We start from the raw sequence: 20,760 nt of genomic DNA on the forward strand, positions 1-20,760 counted from the left end.
TGCTGCTGCATCAGCCATTGCATTACCTTGTGCCTCAAAGGTTGGCCTTTCAGTGTGGCCCGGGGTCCACACAACTGCAGTTTTCTACCTTCACGTTCCCCTTCTTGCCAAAATTTCAAACAGCAATTTCCAATGTGTAATGTTGTAAATTTTTACCTGCACTCGGTTATCATCCCCCTACACTGCCATTTTAATATATGATATTGTAGTGAACTTGCAACGTAACCACTATCAGTATATATAGTGACATTTTGAGTCATATCAGTGTGTTGTAAGGCCGTAATAATGGCTAAAAGTTCAGCATGCTGTGCAGTCTGGTCAGGAGGGGTTTTATATTGTACTTGCATTATCTTTCTTAGATTCTCATCTACTTGAACGCAGGCAAAGCCTGCAACAGTCCTTTCACAAGCTCCATCTGTAAACCATATTAACCCATCAGATAAGGGTTCAAAAGTAAGACAGTGAAATGTAGGGATTTCTATAGTATCGATCTCACCCTCTTGATTGACAGGAAAAAGCAGATCTATCTTATTTCTCTGTTCTTTAGTTAATGGTATTATCTTATATCTTGTCCTAAAAGTACTGCTTGATATTTTCCAAATCTAGTGGCTGTCAATGCCGTCTGGCTAGGGCTCAACAGCGTTTTAATCGTGTGGTTAGTATGTATTACAATAGGAACAAAAGGCATTTGTGCTCTCCATTTGCCTACTGCTGCCCACAATAGCAGTCAATAACGTTGGTATCTCTTTCATTCCCTTTTCACATTATTAAAAGAGCCTGATAAAAAAGCTACTGGTGTATTTACTTCATTATTTTGATTAATCATAGCTGCCCAACTGTTTCCCATGTCTTTTACCCACAAATGCACAGGTGATTGTATATCTATTACTGCTAAAGGTCCTGGGGATAACAAATCCCTCACAATCTTAGCCAGCACTATTTTATCCTGCTCTTCCAACACAATTAGTGTATTCTTTGGTGTGGCTGCGGGCAGTTTCAAATGTTTATAAAGTCTCATTACTTTTTGTGTATAATTTGGTATCCATTGTCTGCAGTAATTTAACATTCCCAAAACAGTACGTAACTGGGTAACTGTTTGCGGTACCGGGAGTCTCATTTAAAATAGATATAACTTCCGGTATAATGACCTTATGTTCTGCTGAAACATTTTGTCCTAAAAAGGTGACAGTAGACTGAGCTATAACACATTTTTCCTTATTACATTTATATCCTAACTCTCCTAATAACAAAAATAATTTTCTAGTCCATTCTAGACATTCTGCTTCAGTCTCAGCAGACAATAGAATATCATCTACATAGACAACAATGACACCGTGTCAGCAATTGACCTCCTGAAATCTTTTAAATCCATCATTAGTTGTTTTGAGAATACCGATGGATTATCAGTAAGCCTTGAGGCATCCTAGTCCACCTGTATGCCTCATTCTGTACTATAAATGACGTCAATCCCTAGACTCTGGATGAAGAGGTATTGAAAAGAATGCATTAGACAAGTCAATAACAGTGTTATATGCATATATATTCTGGGTATGCAAAAGAGTAGCAGGATTTGCACAAACCGGAAATTGATTTCCTTGTAATATCATTTAGCTCTCTTAAATGCAGGTACTATCCTTACATTGTTTTCCCCTTTCGGGACCGGAAACAAAGGGGTATTGTACGGGGATACGAAGGTTCAATAATACACATTTCAATAATTTACCAATGTGTTCCAGGATTTTGGATACTAATTTAGGTCGTATGGGGGTAAGGGTCTTGCTTCGGCCCCTGTGCCCCTTTTATTAATTCTATCTTGTGGGTTTTGCATTTACTGCTAAGTCCATATGGTGAATCACTTGTACTCCAAATATGTTTGTGGTAATTCTTCCATAACCCTTACTTTATTTTTTATTATTCAAACTGCTGGACCATGGTGAGCAAACTTGGTATTTCTTTATTTCCAAATCTAACACAGTCCTAATTGAGACAACAAGTCTCTACCACACAAATTTACTGGGCCAATCAGGTGCCACTAAGAAGGGTACCACAACCTCCCTTGAACCGTGCGGTTGGCATTCCAAGCGCACCAGAGTCGGTTCCGTTAGCCTTTTTCTTTGTTCTATCCCCGTAATCCCACTGTTGTTCTATACTGATTTGACAGCTTAACTCCCCTGCGGTTTTGCACATAACACAGAGGTACTCGCCCCTGTATCTATCAAAATTTCACAGGAGTTCCATATTTTTCCAATTGTCAATGTAATAAGGGCTCCCTTGTGTCTAACCTGAAAATCATTCCCTCCTCTTGACACGGGTCTGTTTCCAGTCAATAGCATGGTCTGGAATATTCTGCCAAGTTGGAACGGCATCACGTACCCTGTCTCTGTACTGCTGCCCCTGGTCCCTGTGATTGCGTCGCCGGCTGCTGTATTGCAGTCTGCGGTGCACTCGCAGGTATCCCTACTACTTGTGGCATTAATCCTTGCTGCGTCTGCATTTGTACTCTGGGGCATTCCTGCATTCTGATAACATTCTGAAGCATAGTGACCAAATTGATTACTAAGCCCCCCAAATTGTACATGCGTCCTTCTATTAGGTGATGGTCCTGATCCTTGCATCCCTCGACCTCTACCCCTGCCCTCTAACCATGCCTCGTCCCCTTGGTTGGTATGGCCGGTATATCCCTGTTGTACATAGTAACTGACTGTGGAGGTACAATTGTTTCCGTTTTTTGTTTCTATCCTGTTCTGCTTTCCAAATCCTTTAACTGCATAGTCATTAACTTAGAAGTAATTTCGCCTGTTCTTTCTGTGGGGTCTCTATCAGTTTACGATGCACATTACTACAAATGCATCAATGTCTCTCTTATTTCTGGCCACGGCTTGAGGACAGGGCAATGACAGCGTCTAAATTCTTACGCATATTTCAGGCAGTGTGGACATGAATAGGTGTAAAAATACTGCTACATTATGGTCCACATCTGCCATCTTGCCCTGTTTGAGCCTTATACAAATTTATACATTTTGTAAAATGCGCCGAAAAATCAGTTTTAGGGTCCCATTTATTTGGTTATGGCTGAAAAAATCAATCGGGGTTGGATACATCACATGCAGAGCTGCAGAAGAGCAGCCTTACTATTCCCTGCGTATACATCCCCCATCCACAGTATGTGATGGCAGGCGCTGATATCCACACTGCACTGCCAGTTGAGAAATTACTGATACCTGACGCTGCACACAGGGCTTTAAAATCTCCAATAGTCAATTGAGTCCCTGCAGTTGCCTGTTCTATCCCATCTAACCACATACGAGCTCCTTTCACTATACTGGGAATTTTTGCAACTAAAGTTGTAACATCTACGGGGGTGTATGGTTTGTAATGGCTACTCGATTGCCAGCTGCGTCTAAGCGCGTCATAACTGGCATGACCTGTTCACTGAAGCTGGAGGCCAGTGCCCCACAGACTTCCTGCTTTTGTTCTTCTTCCAAATCACGTTTTATTTTGTGGAACCAATGATCCCAGAATTCCAATCCCTCTTTTACAAATGTTCCAGTCCCTATACCCGGGCAATTTTGTTGACAATCTCTAATAATTCCTGAATGTCCTCATGTGTACTAGGACCATTTTCATCGCACGGCAAGGGGAGCCGTTTTACATCTAACAAGTGTCTAGTAGCCCCCCACCATTCCTCACCATATCTAGTATTATTCAGTCTCATAAGCTCTGCAGCCACATGCGTGCCTCGAAAAATTGGCCTGGGGGGCCCTGGGGTTAAAGATGTTGGCATAGTTTTGTTCGCTTATGAGTTGGGGTTGACATGGTCATGGGAGGCTCGGAATACATCCGCAGTCGTCCCTCAATTTCAAATTGGATTGCCAGGTCATATTGTTCTGATGTAATTAGGGTTTTCAAATCAGGGTAGTGCCTGATTCTGCACTAGATTTTCCTTTTTCTTTCTGTCTCACCCGTTTTTTCTCCTTTTTCTGTTCCCTAGTCCCCACATCACTGTCCTCATTATCCCCTCCCTTTTCACTTTCTGAATCACTGGGGGGGTCATCAAGAGCCGAATACCCAGTGCATGGCACAGAGCGCTTAGGCTTTAATTCCTTCATTTTATCAGTCGCCCTTATGGGCACAACGTGTCCCTGCTAGATTCATACGACGGGGGATTATTTCTTTTATACATTTCTGCCTCTTGTTGTATCCTATCTACATCAGCATGAAAAAGATCTGCTGCTACAGAAAATAAATTCCAAATTGTAAGATGCTTCTCTAAGCTTTTCTTTTTTTTATTCTCTTGTATATATTTCAGGAGAGATAATAATTTTGGACGATCAAACGATCCATACTGAGACCAGTTTGCATCATATTTGACCCATTTCTCATGTATTTTTTCAATCTGTTTTTTTTCTAACGGGAATAATTCTATGACATGCTGCAAAGGGGAGCATTTTTTTGACTATCTAAATCTAAATACAAGCATATACAGGAGGCTTTTCTTTCTTATCTGCCCCTTTCCCTTCCATTTTATTCTGACTATTACAATTTCTCCTATAGAGCCACAACCTACAAAAATATACTAATGCACTTAAACAAAGAAAATATACAAAAAGAAAACTACAAAGCTAAACAAATATACCACTAATAAGATCCACAATGTAAGCTTACTCACGCGTCTTCTTATTTCTCTTTAGCAAGCCCAGGAGTCGTCACCTGTATGTCCACGTCAGTAGGTTGATCACTCCCAAATCCGTGGTACACAGAAATCAGGCTTAAACAACGCTTGCTCTCTCCTGTAAAAACTTCGTTAACAACAACACTTAATTGTCATTCGTCTCGCCTTCTCTTTTCCGTGTGCGGCATAAATCTTCGCTCCTGGCTGGCTCGCCACTTTGAAGAAAAGGCTAGACGAATTTCATATTGAATATAAAAAGTTTATTTACATTCTACCGGGTACCTTCAATGGAGGTATCCAGGAAGCATATCTAGACAAAGCAGAATGCTTATACATATTTCTTTCATCCTGCTTAAATACTGTTTTTCCCTGCTCTTTCTTCTAAGATCACGTGCAGTCTATATCATACCATAATCCTTTAACTTAAAGCAAAACATATGCCGCATCTGGTTCCCATTATTGCTCACTTTTCTTTTCTCTTACAGACACTCAGGCGCCTTGCCCTTGCCCGTTCTGCAGCACTCTCTCTCAAGACATGGGGGGGAGGTTGCATTAATCAATCACTGTCAGCACTTCCTGCTGCTGTGAACTTTTTTCAACTCTTTATATTTCTTATAACGTGCAGTGTCGTCAAGATGCAGTGTTTGGGTCTTAGGTCCTCACGGCAGGATTGTTGGGGTCCTCCCTTAGGATTACTGCTTTGTTACTTCCATCAGTTCATTCCTGGGCTGGTCCTGAAGGACGCTAAAGAAGGAGAATTTAGACCTTACCTGCTAACTTGCTTTCCTTTAGTTCCTCTGGACCGGCCCAGATCCCTCCCATGTTTGCTTTTCTTTGTTTGATTTTCCATTGTTTAAATCGACTGCTGTTTCAAAGGTTCTTACTTTTGTCTTTGCGATCCTGATTCTTTCGATTGCAGTTTTTCCCAGGATGCAGCTGCTCCGTTTCCTTTCTTGATTAAAAAAAATTGCAACGGAAATATGAAATTCAGCTGATATTCAAACATCTTCCCCAGGGTGGGTTGTGTTTGCTTTTTGAGACACCAGGAGGCATATTTTCAAAGCACTTAGCCTTCCAAAGTTCCATAGGTTTCTGTGGAACTTTGGAAAGCTAAGTGCTTTGAAAATATGCCTCCAGGTATTTCTGAGTTTGCTTCACGCACTCTATTGTATGTGCTTTGGCGGCTGCTCAGCTACTTGGTGATACAGAAGGTCCTGTTTTCTCTTTCCTGCTTTGTTAGTCAAATACTGAATCTAGGGTCACATGCCAAGGGCTCTTATTGGCTCCCAGAGTCAGAAGTTCTCAGTCTCCACCTGCTGGAAGCACAACCCATCAGTTCATTCCTGTGCCGGCCCAGAGGGACTAAAGGAAAGTAAATTAGCAGGTACAGTCTAATTTCTCCTAAGGAGACGTGGCCAAGATTTATAGCAGGATTTGCCAGCAAAGTGGCTGTCATGCTGGAGAAAGGAAGGAACAAGACAATCTATTCTAGTGGAAACAGTGTGAAGTAATTGATTTTCAGAGCTTTTCTGAAAGCCCAAGGTTTCAGTTTGTATGTCAATGGGCAAACTGTTCCGCAATGTTGGTGTAATAACAGTGAAACAGGGATTAAGGCATATTTTCCAACCAGATCTGTAGATAGGTAGGGACAACTGAAGGTTCTGTTGCGAAGAGCAAGGGAATACAAAGTTTCTGTTAGCGAGGGTTTGAGGGTATCTGTTAATGGCATGAATGGTGGAGCACACAGGGATAGAAATGGATAAAGCTTTGAAGAGCATCTGGGAGAGCAAACATAAGATGACATTATCTCTGTAGGTGTTTACATTCCTATCCAGTTATGGATGGGGAAACGCCACTCCGATATTTATAAAATTGTTTGAACACCTAGTTTAGTTTTTTTGTGTGTGTGTGATTATGATCCAGTAAATGCGTTCCATGGCATATAGTTTGTAATAATAAGCTTCTTTCTTTTCGAGGGGTGGGGGTCCTGTTTTTACTGTACATATGGGTTCTATAGGATTATCATGCTGCAAGGTGTAAACACTGATGAATGCATTTACAAATGTAATGTACCACTAAAAAGCAAAAATGAAACAAATGGTAGTAGGCTCCTTTTCATCTGTCTTCAGTGAGGATTCATTATGATTTTATTCACAGGTTTATGCAAAATGGATTCTGGATACTGATGTTTTCAATGAATGGATGAATGAAGAAGATTATGAGGTTGATGAGAACAAGAAGCCGGTGGCTTTCCGCCAGCGGATCTCCCTGAAGAATGATGAGGTATTGCCCCTTCATATTGTTTGTTTATCTTGTCGCACTTGCTCCAACTCTGCCACTCTTATCTTCCAGAGACCGTACTTGTTCTCTGAAAGCTGAAAACCTTTGCTTAGTACGTATATTTTGACATTTCCTCAGCAATCCTCCAGACCGTTCAAGACGCTTGGGTTATGCACTCCTACCAGCAGAGGGAGACTGAGAACACTAAAACTTCTTATACAAGTAGCCTGTGCAGACCTTCTACTAACCAGTATTTCTCAGTCTCAGCAGAGGGTAGATGTGTGCATGTGCATGTACTCTGTCTGGTAGGCCTGTTTGGGGTTTCTAGGTTGGGTTGTAAATGCTAGAGAACCACACTTGGATCTCTATTACAGGGTGTAAGTTCTAAGGGGCTTCTTATTCCCTGTGGGGTGTCACACCCGGGTGGCCGGGTCCCTCCCCCTATGCTCTTCCTCTGGAGGACTGCTTGACCTGGCTACAGACCTCGTTCTGTACCCTTGAGGTGTTTAGGCATCAGCAACGAGGTTTAAAAAAAAAAAATAAAGTAAAGGCGGCTATTTTGGCCGTTCATGCCTTAGGGGGTTTTCCCTATTAGTCTGTCAGAGCACAAAGCAACTGTTTGTTTTTATTGTGTTTGTGGCCATTATGTCTAAGCCGGCGAGGTGTCGGTTTTGCGCGAAGCGTGGCATTGAAGTGAAAGGTGGCCAATGTAAAATTTGTGGGGAGCCTACGTTGTCAGCGCTCTTGCCCCCCGTGCTTTCCCACTGAGTCAGCGGAGATGTTGGGCGGCAATTGGATCCGCACATTCCGGGCCGGCAACGGTGGGGCCGGTTTTGGCGGGAAACGTCATTTTGGCTGCGCGTCCCGGGTCGACCTCGATGGAGCCGTTTTTGGCAGGAAGCGCAGCCTTTTTGGCCGCGCATTCCGTACCGGCGCCAGGTGAACCGTGTGTGGCGGGTAAGCGTGCCTAGTTTAGCTGCGGATCACGCGATGGAACCTGCCGCCGCGGAAGCGAGGGGGGTCCGTCGCGGAGACTGGGCGAAGTGTTGTTGGGGCTTCGGGGGGGGGGGGGGGGGGGTCTGGTTTCCCCCCTGAGTTTGTTTGGTCCTGTATAATGCCTGGAGAGCTGGTCCCTCTCTGGCTGTTTGTTCCCCGAAGGCTGCTAGCTCAGTGGGAGAGTAAGTGCCCGCGGGTGGATATTTCGGAGCATATGGAGATCTCTGCCTGGGTCGGAGGTATGGAGTGACCCAGGAGAAGAGGATCTCTTAGATGAGTCTGAGGGTCAGGATGGCTAAGGCTGGGGAAGATTCTTCAGTGGTTCGCATTTTTCATAAGGAGAATTGTTAGAGCTCATTGATCAGGTGATCTCTGCTTTGAAGTTTCTCCGGCGGCCACTCCTCTGTGGAGGGACCCCAGGTAGATCCCTTGGTTAAGGGGATTACGGAGAGCCTCCTGTTCCTTTCCCATGAATTCAGACATTAGAGACATGGGTTTTTTCTTTTTCTCGTCATCTACTATGTTACTATGTATGTTATGTTCAGGAATGGTCTGTGCCGGAGGCTGCTTTTGACTCGTAACACTTGTAACCATTCGCCTCCACCTACCCTCCTCTCCTTCTTCCTGTACAACATTAACTGATTTGATTTGCTTAATTTTTTTTTGTCTATTAGATAGTAAGCTCTTTGAGCAGGGACTGTCTTCCTTCTATGTTTGTGCAGCGCTGCGTACGCCTTGTAGCGCTATAGAAATGCTAAATAGTAGTAGTGTCTAGGGCTATGGCGCGGCTGTATCCCTTGCCTCCGGAAGATTTGGCCCTGCTGAAACCACCTACTGTGGATGCGGTGGTTACGGCGGGGTACTAAGGCTACGGCCATTCCGGTGGATGGCGGTACAACCTTACGGATCTTCAGGATAGGAAGCTAGAGTCCTTTCTGAAGCGGAGCTTTGATTGTTGGCTTTGGCCTTGCAAGCCTCTGTGCGTGGGGGCTTGGTAGCCAGAGCTTGTTCCGTTGGGCGGAGAAGCTCTTGGATGAGCCTGCGTTAGATAGGACTGGTTTGGTTCAGGACCTGGCCAAATTGGAGATGAGGTCTTCGTTTTTGGTGGACACCCTTTATGATTTGCTAAGGGCTTCGGCTAAGAATATGGCTCTGGCGGTGATGGCTCGCAGGGCTCTTTGGCTTAAGGGCTGGGTGGCAGATGCGGCCTCTAAAGCAAAGTTGTGTTCTCTACCTTTCAAAGGTTCTATGTTGTTTGGAGAGGACTTGGATAAACTGATGAGTGGTCTTGGAGTTACCAAGGTCTCACGGTTGCCGGAGTTACGGCATAAGGCGGCTAGTCGAGGTAGTTCGGCTAGAGGTCGGTTTATAAGCCAGCGATACAGGCCGGGCAGATTTGTATCTCCTTCTAAAGCCGTTTTTTTCCAGTAGACGCAAGTCCTTTCGAGGGGGTCGTCAAGGAGGTCGGGACTCCTCCGGAGGTGCTGGAAATGGTAATAAGTCCTCCTTTTGAAGGTGTGCGGGTCCAGCCTCTGGTGAAGGTCAGGGCGCGACTTTGTTTTACCAGGGGTGGACCCAAATTACTTCAGATCAGTGGGTGCTGGAGGTCGTTCGCGACGGTTTATGCGCTCGAGTTCGAGCACCCGCTGCCAGATCTGTTTCTTCCCTCTCCTTGTCACTCTCGAGACAATTTAAAGGCTATTCAAGAGGACTCTGGTCGCTTAAATCCAGTTGGAAGCTGTGGTACCCGTCCTCGGCACGAGCAGGGAATGGGTTGTTATTCCATTTACTTTGTGGTGCCAAGAAGGAGGACCAGTTTCGACCCATTTTAGATCTCAAGAGGGTCAATGGAGCGCTCAAGGTGCCATCCTTCCGCATGGAGTCTCTGCGCTCGGTCATAGTGGCTGTTCGTCAGGGAGGAATTTCTCACGTCACTGGACCTCACGGAAGCGTATCTGCAACGTGCGCCGATTCGAGAGACCCATCAGCGTTTCCTTCGTTTTGCTGTTTTAGGGAGGCACTTTCAGTTCTGTGCTCTGCCTTTTGGTCTGGCAACGGCTCACGCACCTTCTCCAAGATAATGGTGGTGGTAGCAGCGGCTTTGCGGAGGCAGGGAATTCTGATGCCTCCTTATCTGGACGACTGGTTGATCCGGGCAAAGTCTCGGGCTCAGTGTTACGGCGGCGGCTCAGGTGGTCGCGTTTCTGGAATTGCTCGGATGGGTAGTGAATGTAGTCAAAAGGTCTGTTGATCCCATCGCAGAGTCTGGAGTACTTGGGAGGGCGGTTTGACACGGCAGTGGGTCGTGTTTTTCTGCCGGATTCTCGGATCGCCTCTCTTCAGCAGCAGGTCTGGCTGTTAATGTCCGTTCATAGTCCGATGGTTCGAATGTACCTTCGGGTTCTGGGCCTCATGGCAGCGACAATAGAGGGAAGTACCATGGGCCAGGGGGCATATGCGTCAGCTTCAGGCGGTTCTGTTGTCCCGGTGGTCTCCCCAGGTACACAGTTTGGAGTTGCGGTTGCCTTGAGGGGGGCTTTCTCGGCGCACTCTCCAGTGGTGGCTGTGCTCGGCCCATCTGAAAAAGGGCATGCTGTTGGAACTTCCTCAGTGGGTGATTCTGGTAATGGATGCCAGTCTGCTGGGCTGGGGAGCTCAGTGTCTTGGTCGGTCCGCGCAGGGGCAGTGGTCGACGGAGGAAGCTCAGTGGTCTATCAACCGGTTGGAGACGAGGGCAATTTGGCTAGCTTTGTTGGCGTTTCGCTCAAGTGTGTGTCAGAAAGGTGGTAAGTCATGTCCGACAATGCGACAGCGGTAGCGTAATGTCAACCGGGCAGGGCAGTACATAGAGTCGCGGTTGGCAATCGAGACAGCTCTGCTCATGAGTTGGGCGGAAAGGCATCTAGTGCAGATTTCGGCGGCGCACGTGGCCGGGGTGGACAACGTGAACGCGGATTTTCTAAGCAGACACATGTTGGACCCCGGTGAATGGTCTCTGCACCGGTCGGTGTTCGACCAGATAGTTCTAAAGTGGGGAATGCCAGTAGTGGAACTCATGGCGTCGGCACAGAATGCTCAGGTTCCTTGGTATTTCAGTCAGCGTCTGGATCCACGAGCGGAAGGGATAGATGCGATGGTCCTTCCGTGGCCTCAGCGGGTGTTGCTGTACGTGTTTCCCCCATGGCCCTTGATAGGTCGAGTTCTACAGAGGGTAGAATGTCATGCGGGTCCGGTGTTGTTGGTGGCTCCGAATTGGTTGCGTCGGCCGTGGTTCGGGATCTGATGCGCTTGTTAGAAGGCGAGCCTCTGCAGCTGGGGAGCTGGTGCTGTTATGTCAGGGTCCAATTGTCATGCCGGATCGGTTCTCTCTTACAGTGTGGCCCTTGAGAGGGAACGGTTGAGAAGGAAAGGGTTTTTCCCCTCAGTTGATTCAGACGATGCTGCAGTCTTGCAAACGTGTGACGTCTTTGGCCTATGTGCGTGTGTGGCGCATATTTGAAGATTGGTGTGGGGACCGGGCGTGTGTCCCTTCGACAGCTTCTGTGTCGTGCATATTAGATTTCTTGCAGGATGGTTTTGAGAAGGGCCTTTCATTGTCATCTTTGAAGGTGCAGCTGGCTGCTTTGGCGTGTTTTCGGGATAAGGTGCAGGGCAGGTCGGTTGCGTCTTTCCCGGATGTGGTCCGTTTTTTGAGAGGGGTGAAGTTGCTTCGTCCTCCTCAGCGGCCGGTAGTGCCTCAGTGGGATCTTAATATCGTTCTTGACTCTTTGGCGGGTTCTCCTTTTGAGCCCTTGGAGTTTGTTCGATAAAAGACCTTACTATGAAGGTGGTCTTTTTGGTAGCTATATCGTCGGCTCGCAGGATTTCGGAACTTCAGGCTCTTTCATGTAGGCCTCTGTTTCTGTGGTTTTCTAAGGAAAAGGTTTCGCTGCGTCCAGTCCCTTCGTCTTTGCCTAAGGTGGTAGCCTCCTTTCATGTCAATCAGGTGATTTTGTTGCCGGTCTTGGGGGACTGGATGGGGGATGCTTCTCAGCGTTGTTTGGCGAAATTGGATGTGCGCAGAGTGTTGAAGGTTTACTTGCGTACGTTGGAGGAATTCAGGTCTTCGGACAGGTTATTTGTCCTTCATGGGGGCCCAAGAAGGGAGCGGCTGCTTCTAAGGCATCTATAGCTCGGTGGTTGAAGGATGCCAGCTCTTCAGCTTACATATTGCATGGCTGTACGGTGCCGGTGGGGCTCAAGGCACATTCCACTAGGGGGATGGCGGCTTCTTGGGCACAGAGTAGTTTGTTCCACCGGTGGTCATTTGTAGAGCGGCAGTGTGGTCCTCCTGCATTCTTTTGTCAAACATTACAGAGTGATGTACAGGCAAGGGAGGATGCCAGTTTTGGAGCTGCAGTCCTGTCCTCTGGGCTTCGCAGGTCCCACCCTTAGATGTGTTTACTGCTTTGGTACGTCCCAAGCGTCTTGAACGGTCTGAAGGTGCTGAGGAAGGTGAAATTAGGCCTTACCTGCTAATTTTCCTTCCTCTAGATCCTCCAGACCGTTCAAGAGCCCACCCAGTGTATTGGACAGTTCAATATGATATTTTCTTTAGACATCAGTTGCTGATATTTCTAGTAGCTCCTGTGATTTGGGTCCTGGAGTTTTACTAAGGGCAGTTTGTGGTACCGTTTGTGCCCATCTGCAGTTGAATTCCCCCGTTTAAGGGGAGGAGATCTGAGTGTGGATTCAGTGGTTTTGTTTAGGTGGAGGTGTTTTGTTCCTCTGCTTTGTTACTGTTTTACTGGTTAGTAGAAGGTCTGCACAGGCTACTTGTATAAGAAGGTTTAGTGTTCTCAGTCTCCCTCTGCTGGTAGGAGTGCATAACCCAAGCGTCTTGAATGGTCTGGAGGATCTAGAGGAAAGAAAATTAGCAGGTAAGGTCTAATTTCACCTTCCAGCAGACTGTTAATACACGTGGTTCTTGACGCAAAAGACTGGATAGCCCCCATGAAACTATTGGACTGGTATCTACTTCCTTTTTTTTTTTTTTTTAATAATTATAGTTATTAGACAACTTGGTAAGTTGTTTAAAAAGCTGTTGTAAACTCTATATAAAAAACAACAAAGCAGTGGAATGAAATGCATTTATTGGAACAATACCCGACGTGGCCATGTTTCGCCCTCAGGCTGCGTCAGGGGTACAAACTATGAAAACAAAACACAAGTATAAAAACATATATAGCCATACATAATAACAATGCCATAAGCATGATTCAACAAATAAAAAACAATTATTTAAAAATTGATTCAACATATATAAAACATTTTTAAAAATTCTAAAAAACATGTATAAACATATATGATATCATCTGTAAGACAAATATTTATAATCATTAAAATCATAAAACGTGATGTTTTATGATTTTAATGATGATTATAAATATTTGTTCAGGCCTTAGTCGTATATGTTTCTTATACTAAGTTTCATCACAACAGTTCTCTATATACACCTGGCTAAAGTGTTGTTCGAGTTCCATCTGAACCAGTCCATTGTCTTGTCAACATTCTTTCCCCGACCTCATGCCCATCCTGCTGAAAGCAACTTGTACACCTTGGATTGCAAGAGAGCATTGTCCTACTACATGGAGCGGACCAGGCCCCACAGACAGTCCTCTCAGCTTTTTGTTTCTTTTGATCTCATGTGTAATTTATATATTTATTAGGGTTTATTTAACGCCTTTTTGAATGAATTCATTCAAGGTGGGTAATTGCCTGGCAGATTGCATTTCCTTCACTTACGCCGAGGCTAGGCTGGCTGTAGAGGGTCATGTCACAGCTCATAAAGTCAGAGCCATGGCTGCTTCGGTAGTCCACTTGCGGTAAGTTTCCATTGAAGAAATTTGCAAGACTGCAATGTGGTCTTCAGTCCACACATTCACATCACAGTACTGCCTAGAGCAGGATACCTGATTCAACAGTTGGTTCAATCAGATAGTGATACAGAATCTGGGGTCTAGAATCCAACTGCACCCTCCTAGACCTGTTTTATTCTGTTTCATGCTGCACTCGCATTCAGACTGTATATAATTTCAGGTTAATCTGTGTTATGTCCTCGTCATTGCAAGTCCCAATTGACCAATGTTTGTTGTTTTTGGTGAGCCTGGATTCTAGGGATTCCCACTTGTGAGAATTATAAGCCTTCTTGTTCTCGTAGATAGCGCAGGTACTCAACCTGTAGCAGGCGTTCTCCGAGGATAGCAAGCTTTATATTCTTACAATTCCTCCAACCTCCCCTTGGAGTTGTCTTTCATAGTTTTTTTACTCTGTTTTTTAGTGTAGTATTAAACTGAGGAGACTGTGTTCTCGTGGCGGGCGAGATGGTTTTTGTTAGACTTTTGTAAATTCTGGCCCAGGCAACGAGGGTCGGCATCGCCCACTTTTGAGAATACAAAGAGACATATTTTCAAAGCACTTAGCCTTCCAAAGTTCCATAGAAACCTATGGAACTTTGGAAGGCTAAGTGCTTTGAAAATATGCCTCATTGTCTCCTGTCCTCTGATGACGCCTGCTTCAGGTAAGTACCTGCGCTATATGGCTTATCCAGTCTGCCCATCTATGCCATCTGCTCTCCTTATCACTCCTAGTGATCCTGTGCATAGCTCCAAGCTCTCATTATTTCAGATACTGTTTTCGTCTCCACCACTTCACCAGGAGGCCATTCCCCGAATTCACCACCTTTTCCTTGAAGAAGTAGGTTACTTCTGAGTCTATCCCCTTTCACCTTCATCCTATGCCCCCTTATTCCAGAGCTTCCTTTTAATTGAAAGAGACTCGCCTCCTGTACATTTATGCCGTTTAGGTATTTAAATGTCTCTATCATGTCTCCCCTCTCCTACCTTTTTCCCAAAGTATATGTATTGAGATCTTTGTCCCCATACACTTTATGACGAAGAGCACTGATCATTTTAGTAGCCGCCCTCTGGACCGATGCTATCCTGTATATTCTCGTTTTCAGATTTGTGCACAATATTCTAAATGAGGTCTCACCATAGTCTTATACAGGGGCATCATCACCTTTTTCCTACTGGCCATTCCTTTCCCTATGCTCCCAGGCATCCTTCTAGCTTTCACCGTCACCTTTTCTGCCTGTTTGGCCACCTTAAGATGATCACATGCAATCACACCCAAGCATCCTCCTAGCTTTCACAGTCACCTTTTCTGCCTGTTTGGCCACCTTAAGATGATCACATACATTCACACCCAAGCCCCACTCTTTTGTGCACAAAAGGTCTTCACCCCTAAACTGTACAGTTTCTTCAGGTTTTTGTAGCTCAGATGCATGATCCTGCATTTTATTAGCATTAAATGATGAAAGTAGTTTCTGGGGTTCCTACTGCATGTACATTGTTATGGTAGAGAAACTACTGCCAGCGAATCACAGGATGTATTGGGCAGGGCGACACTGGAAAGAGGGAGAGAGTGCTACTCCCTCCTCCAGTCAGTGCTGAGATATTTGGCGGGGGGGGGGGGGGGGGGTTGAGGTTGCCACTATACCAGTCCTGTGCTAGTGGCCTCTAGCACCTACATTTACTTTTGATCATCGGACCACTAGTCTTGTACTTGGCCTTCTCGTGCAGCTTCATCCTAACCATAGCATGCTCCAAGGATGAACACCCCCCTATATAGCACTTCTTCTCAACTGTCTGCTTGGGAGTTACTAGTGTATGGCTGTCTCATCCTGCTCATCCATGAAGAGAATGAGGTAGGCTGCCTGTATTGGAGGTTTACAGGGATGGCAGGATGAGTCAGCTACAGAAACTGTCCATCATCCCACTTGGGATGAACCTGTTTACAGCTGGAGAATACATTGGAGTTGAAATTGGCGGGCATGATGGTTAATGGTGGCTTGCACATGCTCAGAAAGAACTTTCCTGAACTTTAGAAGATTTAATGCATCCATGGCATTGTTGGATTACATCATAAGTGTGTGGCTGACCTATCCTGTTGTCCATGGAAAATCCCTGTTACTGCTGTGAAACCTCAATTGCTTAGCGTACCTCCGGACTGGACCAAGATTGGACTGATGGGTTGTGTACGCCTACCAGCAGGTGGAGACTGAGAAAATTCTAAGACTAGAGAACCAATGAGAGCCCTGGCCATGTGACCCTAGCCTCAGTATTTTCTCAGTCTCCAGCAGGCAGGAGGTGAGCCCATTAGTCTCTCTCTTTTTCTTTCTCTTTTAGAAGCTAATAATAATAATAATAGTTCTTCTGTGCAGGAACCTCAGTTAGAGGCTTGGCTGATAGGGATTTCTTTTCTTTTCCAGCCTCTGGGGTGTTAAACTCGGGTGTCCCCGAGTCCCTCCCCCCTTTCCTCCCCATCTCCCATACTTAGCTGGGAAGGGCTACTCTTTTGATGTAAAGATGTATTGCCTTTGGGAGAGGCAGCCACTTTTACTTTAAAAGAATTAAAACAAATAAATGGATATTATAAGGATATTTAAAGAAGAAGCCTTTTCTTTCCCCAGACTTCTAACAAGCGGGCAGCTCTATTCTGATCTATCATGCTTCAGGAGTTTTTTTCTTTCCTAGCTCAGTAAAAAAAAAAAAAAAGGCTAACAGAAGAGAATAATACAGTAACCATGGCTTTAACGAGCGATTTTATTCTTCAGGATTATTTTCCTACGTTTCCTTGCGTTTTAGTAGCGGTGGTTTGTTAAAAAAAAAAAAAAAAAGGCATGAAGCGTTTCTCGGGCGGAGAGAGCTCCGCTATGCAGGATACACTAAAACATGTTTTTGTTGGCGCCGGGGTGTAACTGCTCTCAGCTCGTACAAGTTTTTTCTACGGAATTAGACGTCCGTTTCGGTGCCTCTTCTTTGCCGGTGTTAGCGATTTTCTGCTTCTTCATTTGGCCCGGTCTGTCGCGTTTGCTTCAATGTCCTTCGTGTTTTCTCCGTCGAACTTCCCTCATTCTTTTGATTTTGACGCGGAATGCTGCCATTTTTGCCCGCAGCTGCAACTTCTTCTCCGTGGAAGCGCTTCTCTGATTCTCCTTTGTTTTCAGGAGTGCAGAAGGGAACGGAGGTATTGTTTCTGGGTTAGTCTGGAGATTCGCAGGAGAAGGGGAGTTCTCCCTGGGTTATCTACCACATGTTCTTGAAGAAGAAATCTGGTCTTCAGGTTGAAGTTCCAGGAGAGTCTTCCAGGTTTTTTCTTTTTTCTAAAGACCGTCAGGTTGAGATCCACAAGTGTATTCGTGGTTGCCCCAGGATTAGTCCACTGGGCTATTAGACTACACTTCTATGCAATGTATGTTTTCCATGGAATGCTTGCTTGCTGGCTACTTTATGCACAGCGTATGGACAACCTGTTTGTTTGGTGCTCTGTAATCTAGGGTGATTTTTGTCTGTGGGTCCCCAATGTTGACACTGTACCATGTCTTTAATTTAATATCTACCTTCAGAATATGTAGGTAGTGCACAGTTCTAGTTGCAGTTTTTACAACTTTCAGAATGTTTTTCAATATGCCATCATTTCACTTTATGTATGTGCAGTTTTCTATTCCCAGGCATAGTTATACTCACGTATGGTTTTGACTGCAGCTTCGGCAGTGGAAATAAATAATTAAATAAATATAATAATGCCCAGGTATGTTAACTCAGGTAGCTTCATTTCTAGCACACTCAAGTTTTGTCTCTAGCACAAAGCCACTGGTGGTTTCTTGGCAGGGGCAGCATCTTCAGGCGGTTACTGTCTGGTATGTATTGCATTTTGAGACATATTTCTTTGCATAACATATGTGCCTGAATGGTATTTTGTACAACTGCAGCGCCTGGCAATTCATGAGATGTTTTCTTATTTGTCTGTTTATTTAACTACTACTTCTGCTACTACTGTTTAGCATTTATATAGCACTATAAAGTGTACGCAGCGCTGCACAAACTCTACTTTTGTTTTCACTTCTTTAGCTTCGGGTGATGACGTAATTTCTCGATGACAGCCTTTACTTACATCGCTATCTCCAAGTATGTCGGCAGTGGTCTACGATCCAACTGTAGGATTTTGTAGTTCACAGTTCCTATTTCCACTTTCTTCTGCTGAAGTGGACCCTTTTTACCTTTGACCAGTAGATCTTGGAGATTTTCTTCGAGATGGCTATGCCTCATCCTTCGACAGCCTTCTTTCCGCTGTCTTTCTACATTTTTCTTTGTCGCTCTTGCTACAATGTGGGCGCGGTAGGGGACACTCTACTGCAGTTCTTGGGCCTTCAAGACATTTACTTTGTAGTTTCTAAGAAGGAAGATTCCTTCATCCTATTTTGATTTTTCAAGGCCGTCTATTGTGTTTTCAATGTCACTTGTTTTCGTATAGAGACGCTTGAATACGTCATAGTGGTAGTTCGTGCCTTAGATCTGATGGAAGCTTATCTACATATTACTACTACTACTACTATTTAACATTTCTAGAGCGCTACAAAGTGTACGCAGCGCTGTACAAACACAGAAGAAAGACAGTCCCTGCTCAAAGAGCTTACAATCTAATAGACAAAAAGTAAAGCATTTAAATTTAAAATATTTAAGCAGTCAAGCACAAGAGAACAGTCACAGAAGGACAGAAGATGTTGAAGGGTGGTCAGTGTGATTAGGTGTAACTCTGGTTGGAGTAGTGGGAGAAGGTGATAGAAGAATAGAAATGGGTGAGGTAAAGTAATGAGTGGGTTGATAGGGAGGTTATATAAGACATGTCACTCTAGGGGTGGGTGGGTAGAGGGGTAGGGTGGGTGGAAGCAGGAGAAGGTATTCTCTGCAGCCTATCTGTGAGATGGAAAATGCTCTCTGAAGCTGCTGCTATAAGTTGTTAGTTTTCTCTCCCTGAAAGAGATCCAAGCCACACCCATGAAGTTCAAACTGTCAGTGGGGAGGGTGAGGGGAGGAAATGGCAGTGCTTGATGAAAAAGAGAGCTCAGTTTGATAGGAGATATACTATAGGATGTCATTCTGAGGCCAGGCTAAGTCTAAAGCAGGAGAAGGTATTCTCTGCAGCCTATCTGTGAGATGGAAAATGCTCTCTGAAGCTGCTGCTATAAGTTGTTAGTTTTCTCTCCCTGAAAGAGATCCAAGCCACACCCACGAAGTTCAAACTGTCAGTGGGGAGGGTGAGGGGAGGAAATGGCAGTGCTTGATGAAAAAGAGAGCTCAGTTTGATAGGAGATATACTATAGGATGTCATTCTGAGGCCAGGCTAAGTCTAAAGCAGGAGAAGGTATTCTCTGCAGCCTATCTGTGAGATGGAAAATGCTCTCTGAAGCTGCTGCTATAAGTTGTTAGTTTTCTCTCCCTGAAAGAGATCCAAGCCACACCCCCTATCAGGACTGGTCTCCAACCCTTTTTTTCGGGTTGTGATTCTCGGTCACCATTTTTTTTTTCAGTTTCGGGCTCTACCGTTTGGTCTCGCAACAGCCCCTCCCACTTTCATCAAAGTTTTCGTAGTGGTGGCAGTGACCCTCAGGATAGAGGGAATTCTACTTTTCCATATCTAGATGACTGGCTAATCAGGGAAACTTCTTATCAAGAGAGTCGGCAGTCTCTGTCCGAGTGGTACAATATTTTTTGCAGTTCTTACCTTGGCTAGTAAAGGTGGTCATCCGCCGTCTGGTTTCTTTGCAGTCTCTAGAATATTTAGGGGTTACCTGTAGGGGATTATATATATGTTTTTGTAAGAGGCCAATTTCCTACCTATGTACTCGCTTATGTCTAGGGGGCGTGGCCTCTGCCCAACATTAGCTGCATGGAAAATAACGGACAGACCAATGGAATATATTAGTTTATTTATACAGCGTTATATACAAAAATATAGAAAACTCTTATCAGCTTATAGCATCAGCAATTCCTGATTGCACACACAATGATACCCAAAAATATAGAGAATAACTATGATTATCCTATGGCTAAAATCTGTAATGACAGATAAACACAATACCAAGATCCTAATGATTACCACACAAATCTTATACTAGGCTAACAGCAACTAGAGATCATAAATCCTGACGTCACACATCTGATGGGTCCGAGCACAGACTAATTATCTAACCCAGCCTGAAGGAAGTAAACTATGATCTCACCGTCCCGGTTTCCAGATCAGATTCCTTCCAATGCCTCAGCCGAAGGTCTCAGCGAGGTCCCACAAGCTCAGGTGATGCACTTGTCTTGATCAGCCACATATGATACAGACTCAGTATAGATCCTGTAGACAGCTGTAACCTGGGGAGAAGCTTTGCCAGGTATTATCAGTAAGTCTCTTAGGAAAATCAGGTGCTTGCAGAAATGCAAGTGTTATCTTCTTCTTTGCTTCTGTTCTTCTTCTTAGTTCTTCAGCAACTCTTAGGAACTAGTCCCTTTCTGTTCCCGCTTCTCAGATCCATCAGTTTTCAGGGAGCCAATCAGAAATAATCCCCTCATGTACTCCCAACATCTGTATGAAGCCTCCTTTGTCCGTCTTATCTCGTACTCTCTCTCCCTCTCTCCCAAGGACATGCATTTTCTCCAGATACAGAGTGACCTTGGAGGTGGTGCAGGCTTCAGTAAATCTATTACAAGCTGGAATGCTGCCTTCTGCACAGTTGGTAGCCAGACATATAGGTGAAAGGTTGCAGCGTCCATTTTGTCTGTAAAGGTGCTCTCATATGCACACAGGGTAGGCGAGATCACAGCAAATACTCCTACAGATTCCCCCCCTTGGAGATGGAAATTACTACAAAGGAGTAAAGGCCTTCTCCAACCTAACTACAAAAATAAGCCAGACAGTTCAGTCAGGATTCAGGTACAAAC

General features: G+C 44.9%; 1 protein-coding gene across 1 annotated transcript in view; it reads left to right on the forward strand.

Moving 5' to 3' along the window:
* SMARCC1 (SWI/SNF related, matrix associated, actin dependent regulator of chromatin subfamily c member 1) overlaps positions 1–20,760 on the forward strand; it is a 542,893-nt gene that overhangs the window by 127,169 nt on the left and 394,964 nt on the right. The window contains 1 exon segment of the mRNA XM_030196622.1: positions 6,830–6,955. Coding sequence (XP_030052482.1) covers positions 6,830–6,955 — 126 coding nt within the window.

This window comes from Microcaecilia unicolor, chromosome 1 (genome assembly GCF_901765095.1).
Source record: "Microcaecilia unicolor chromosome 1, aMicUni1.1, whole genome shotgun sequence".
NCBI lineage: Eukaryota > Metazoa > Chordata > Amphibia > Gymnophiona > Siphonopidae > Microcaecilia > Microcaecilia unicolor.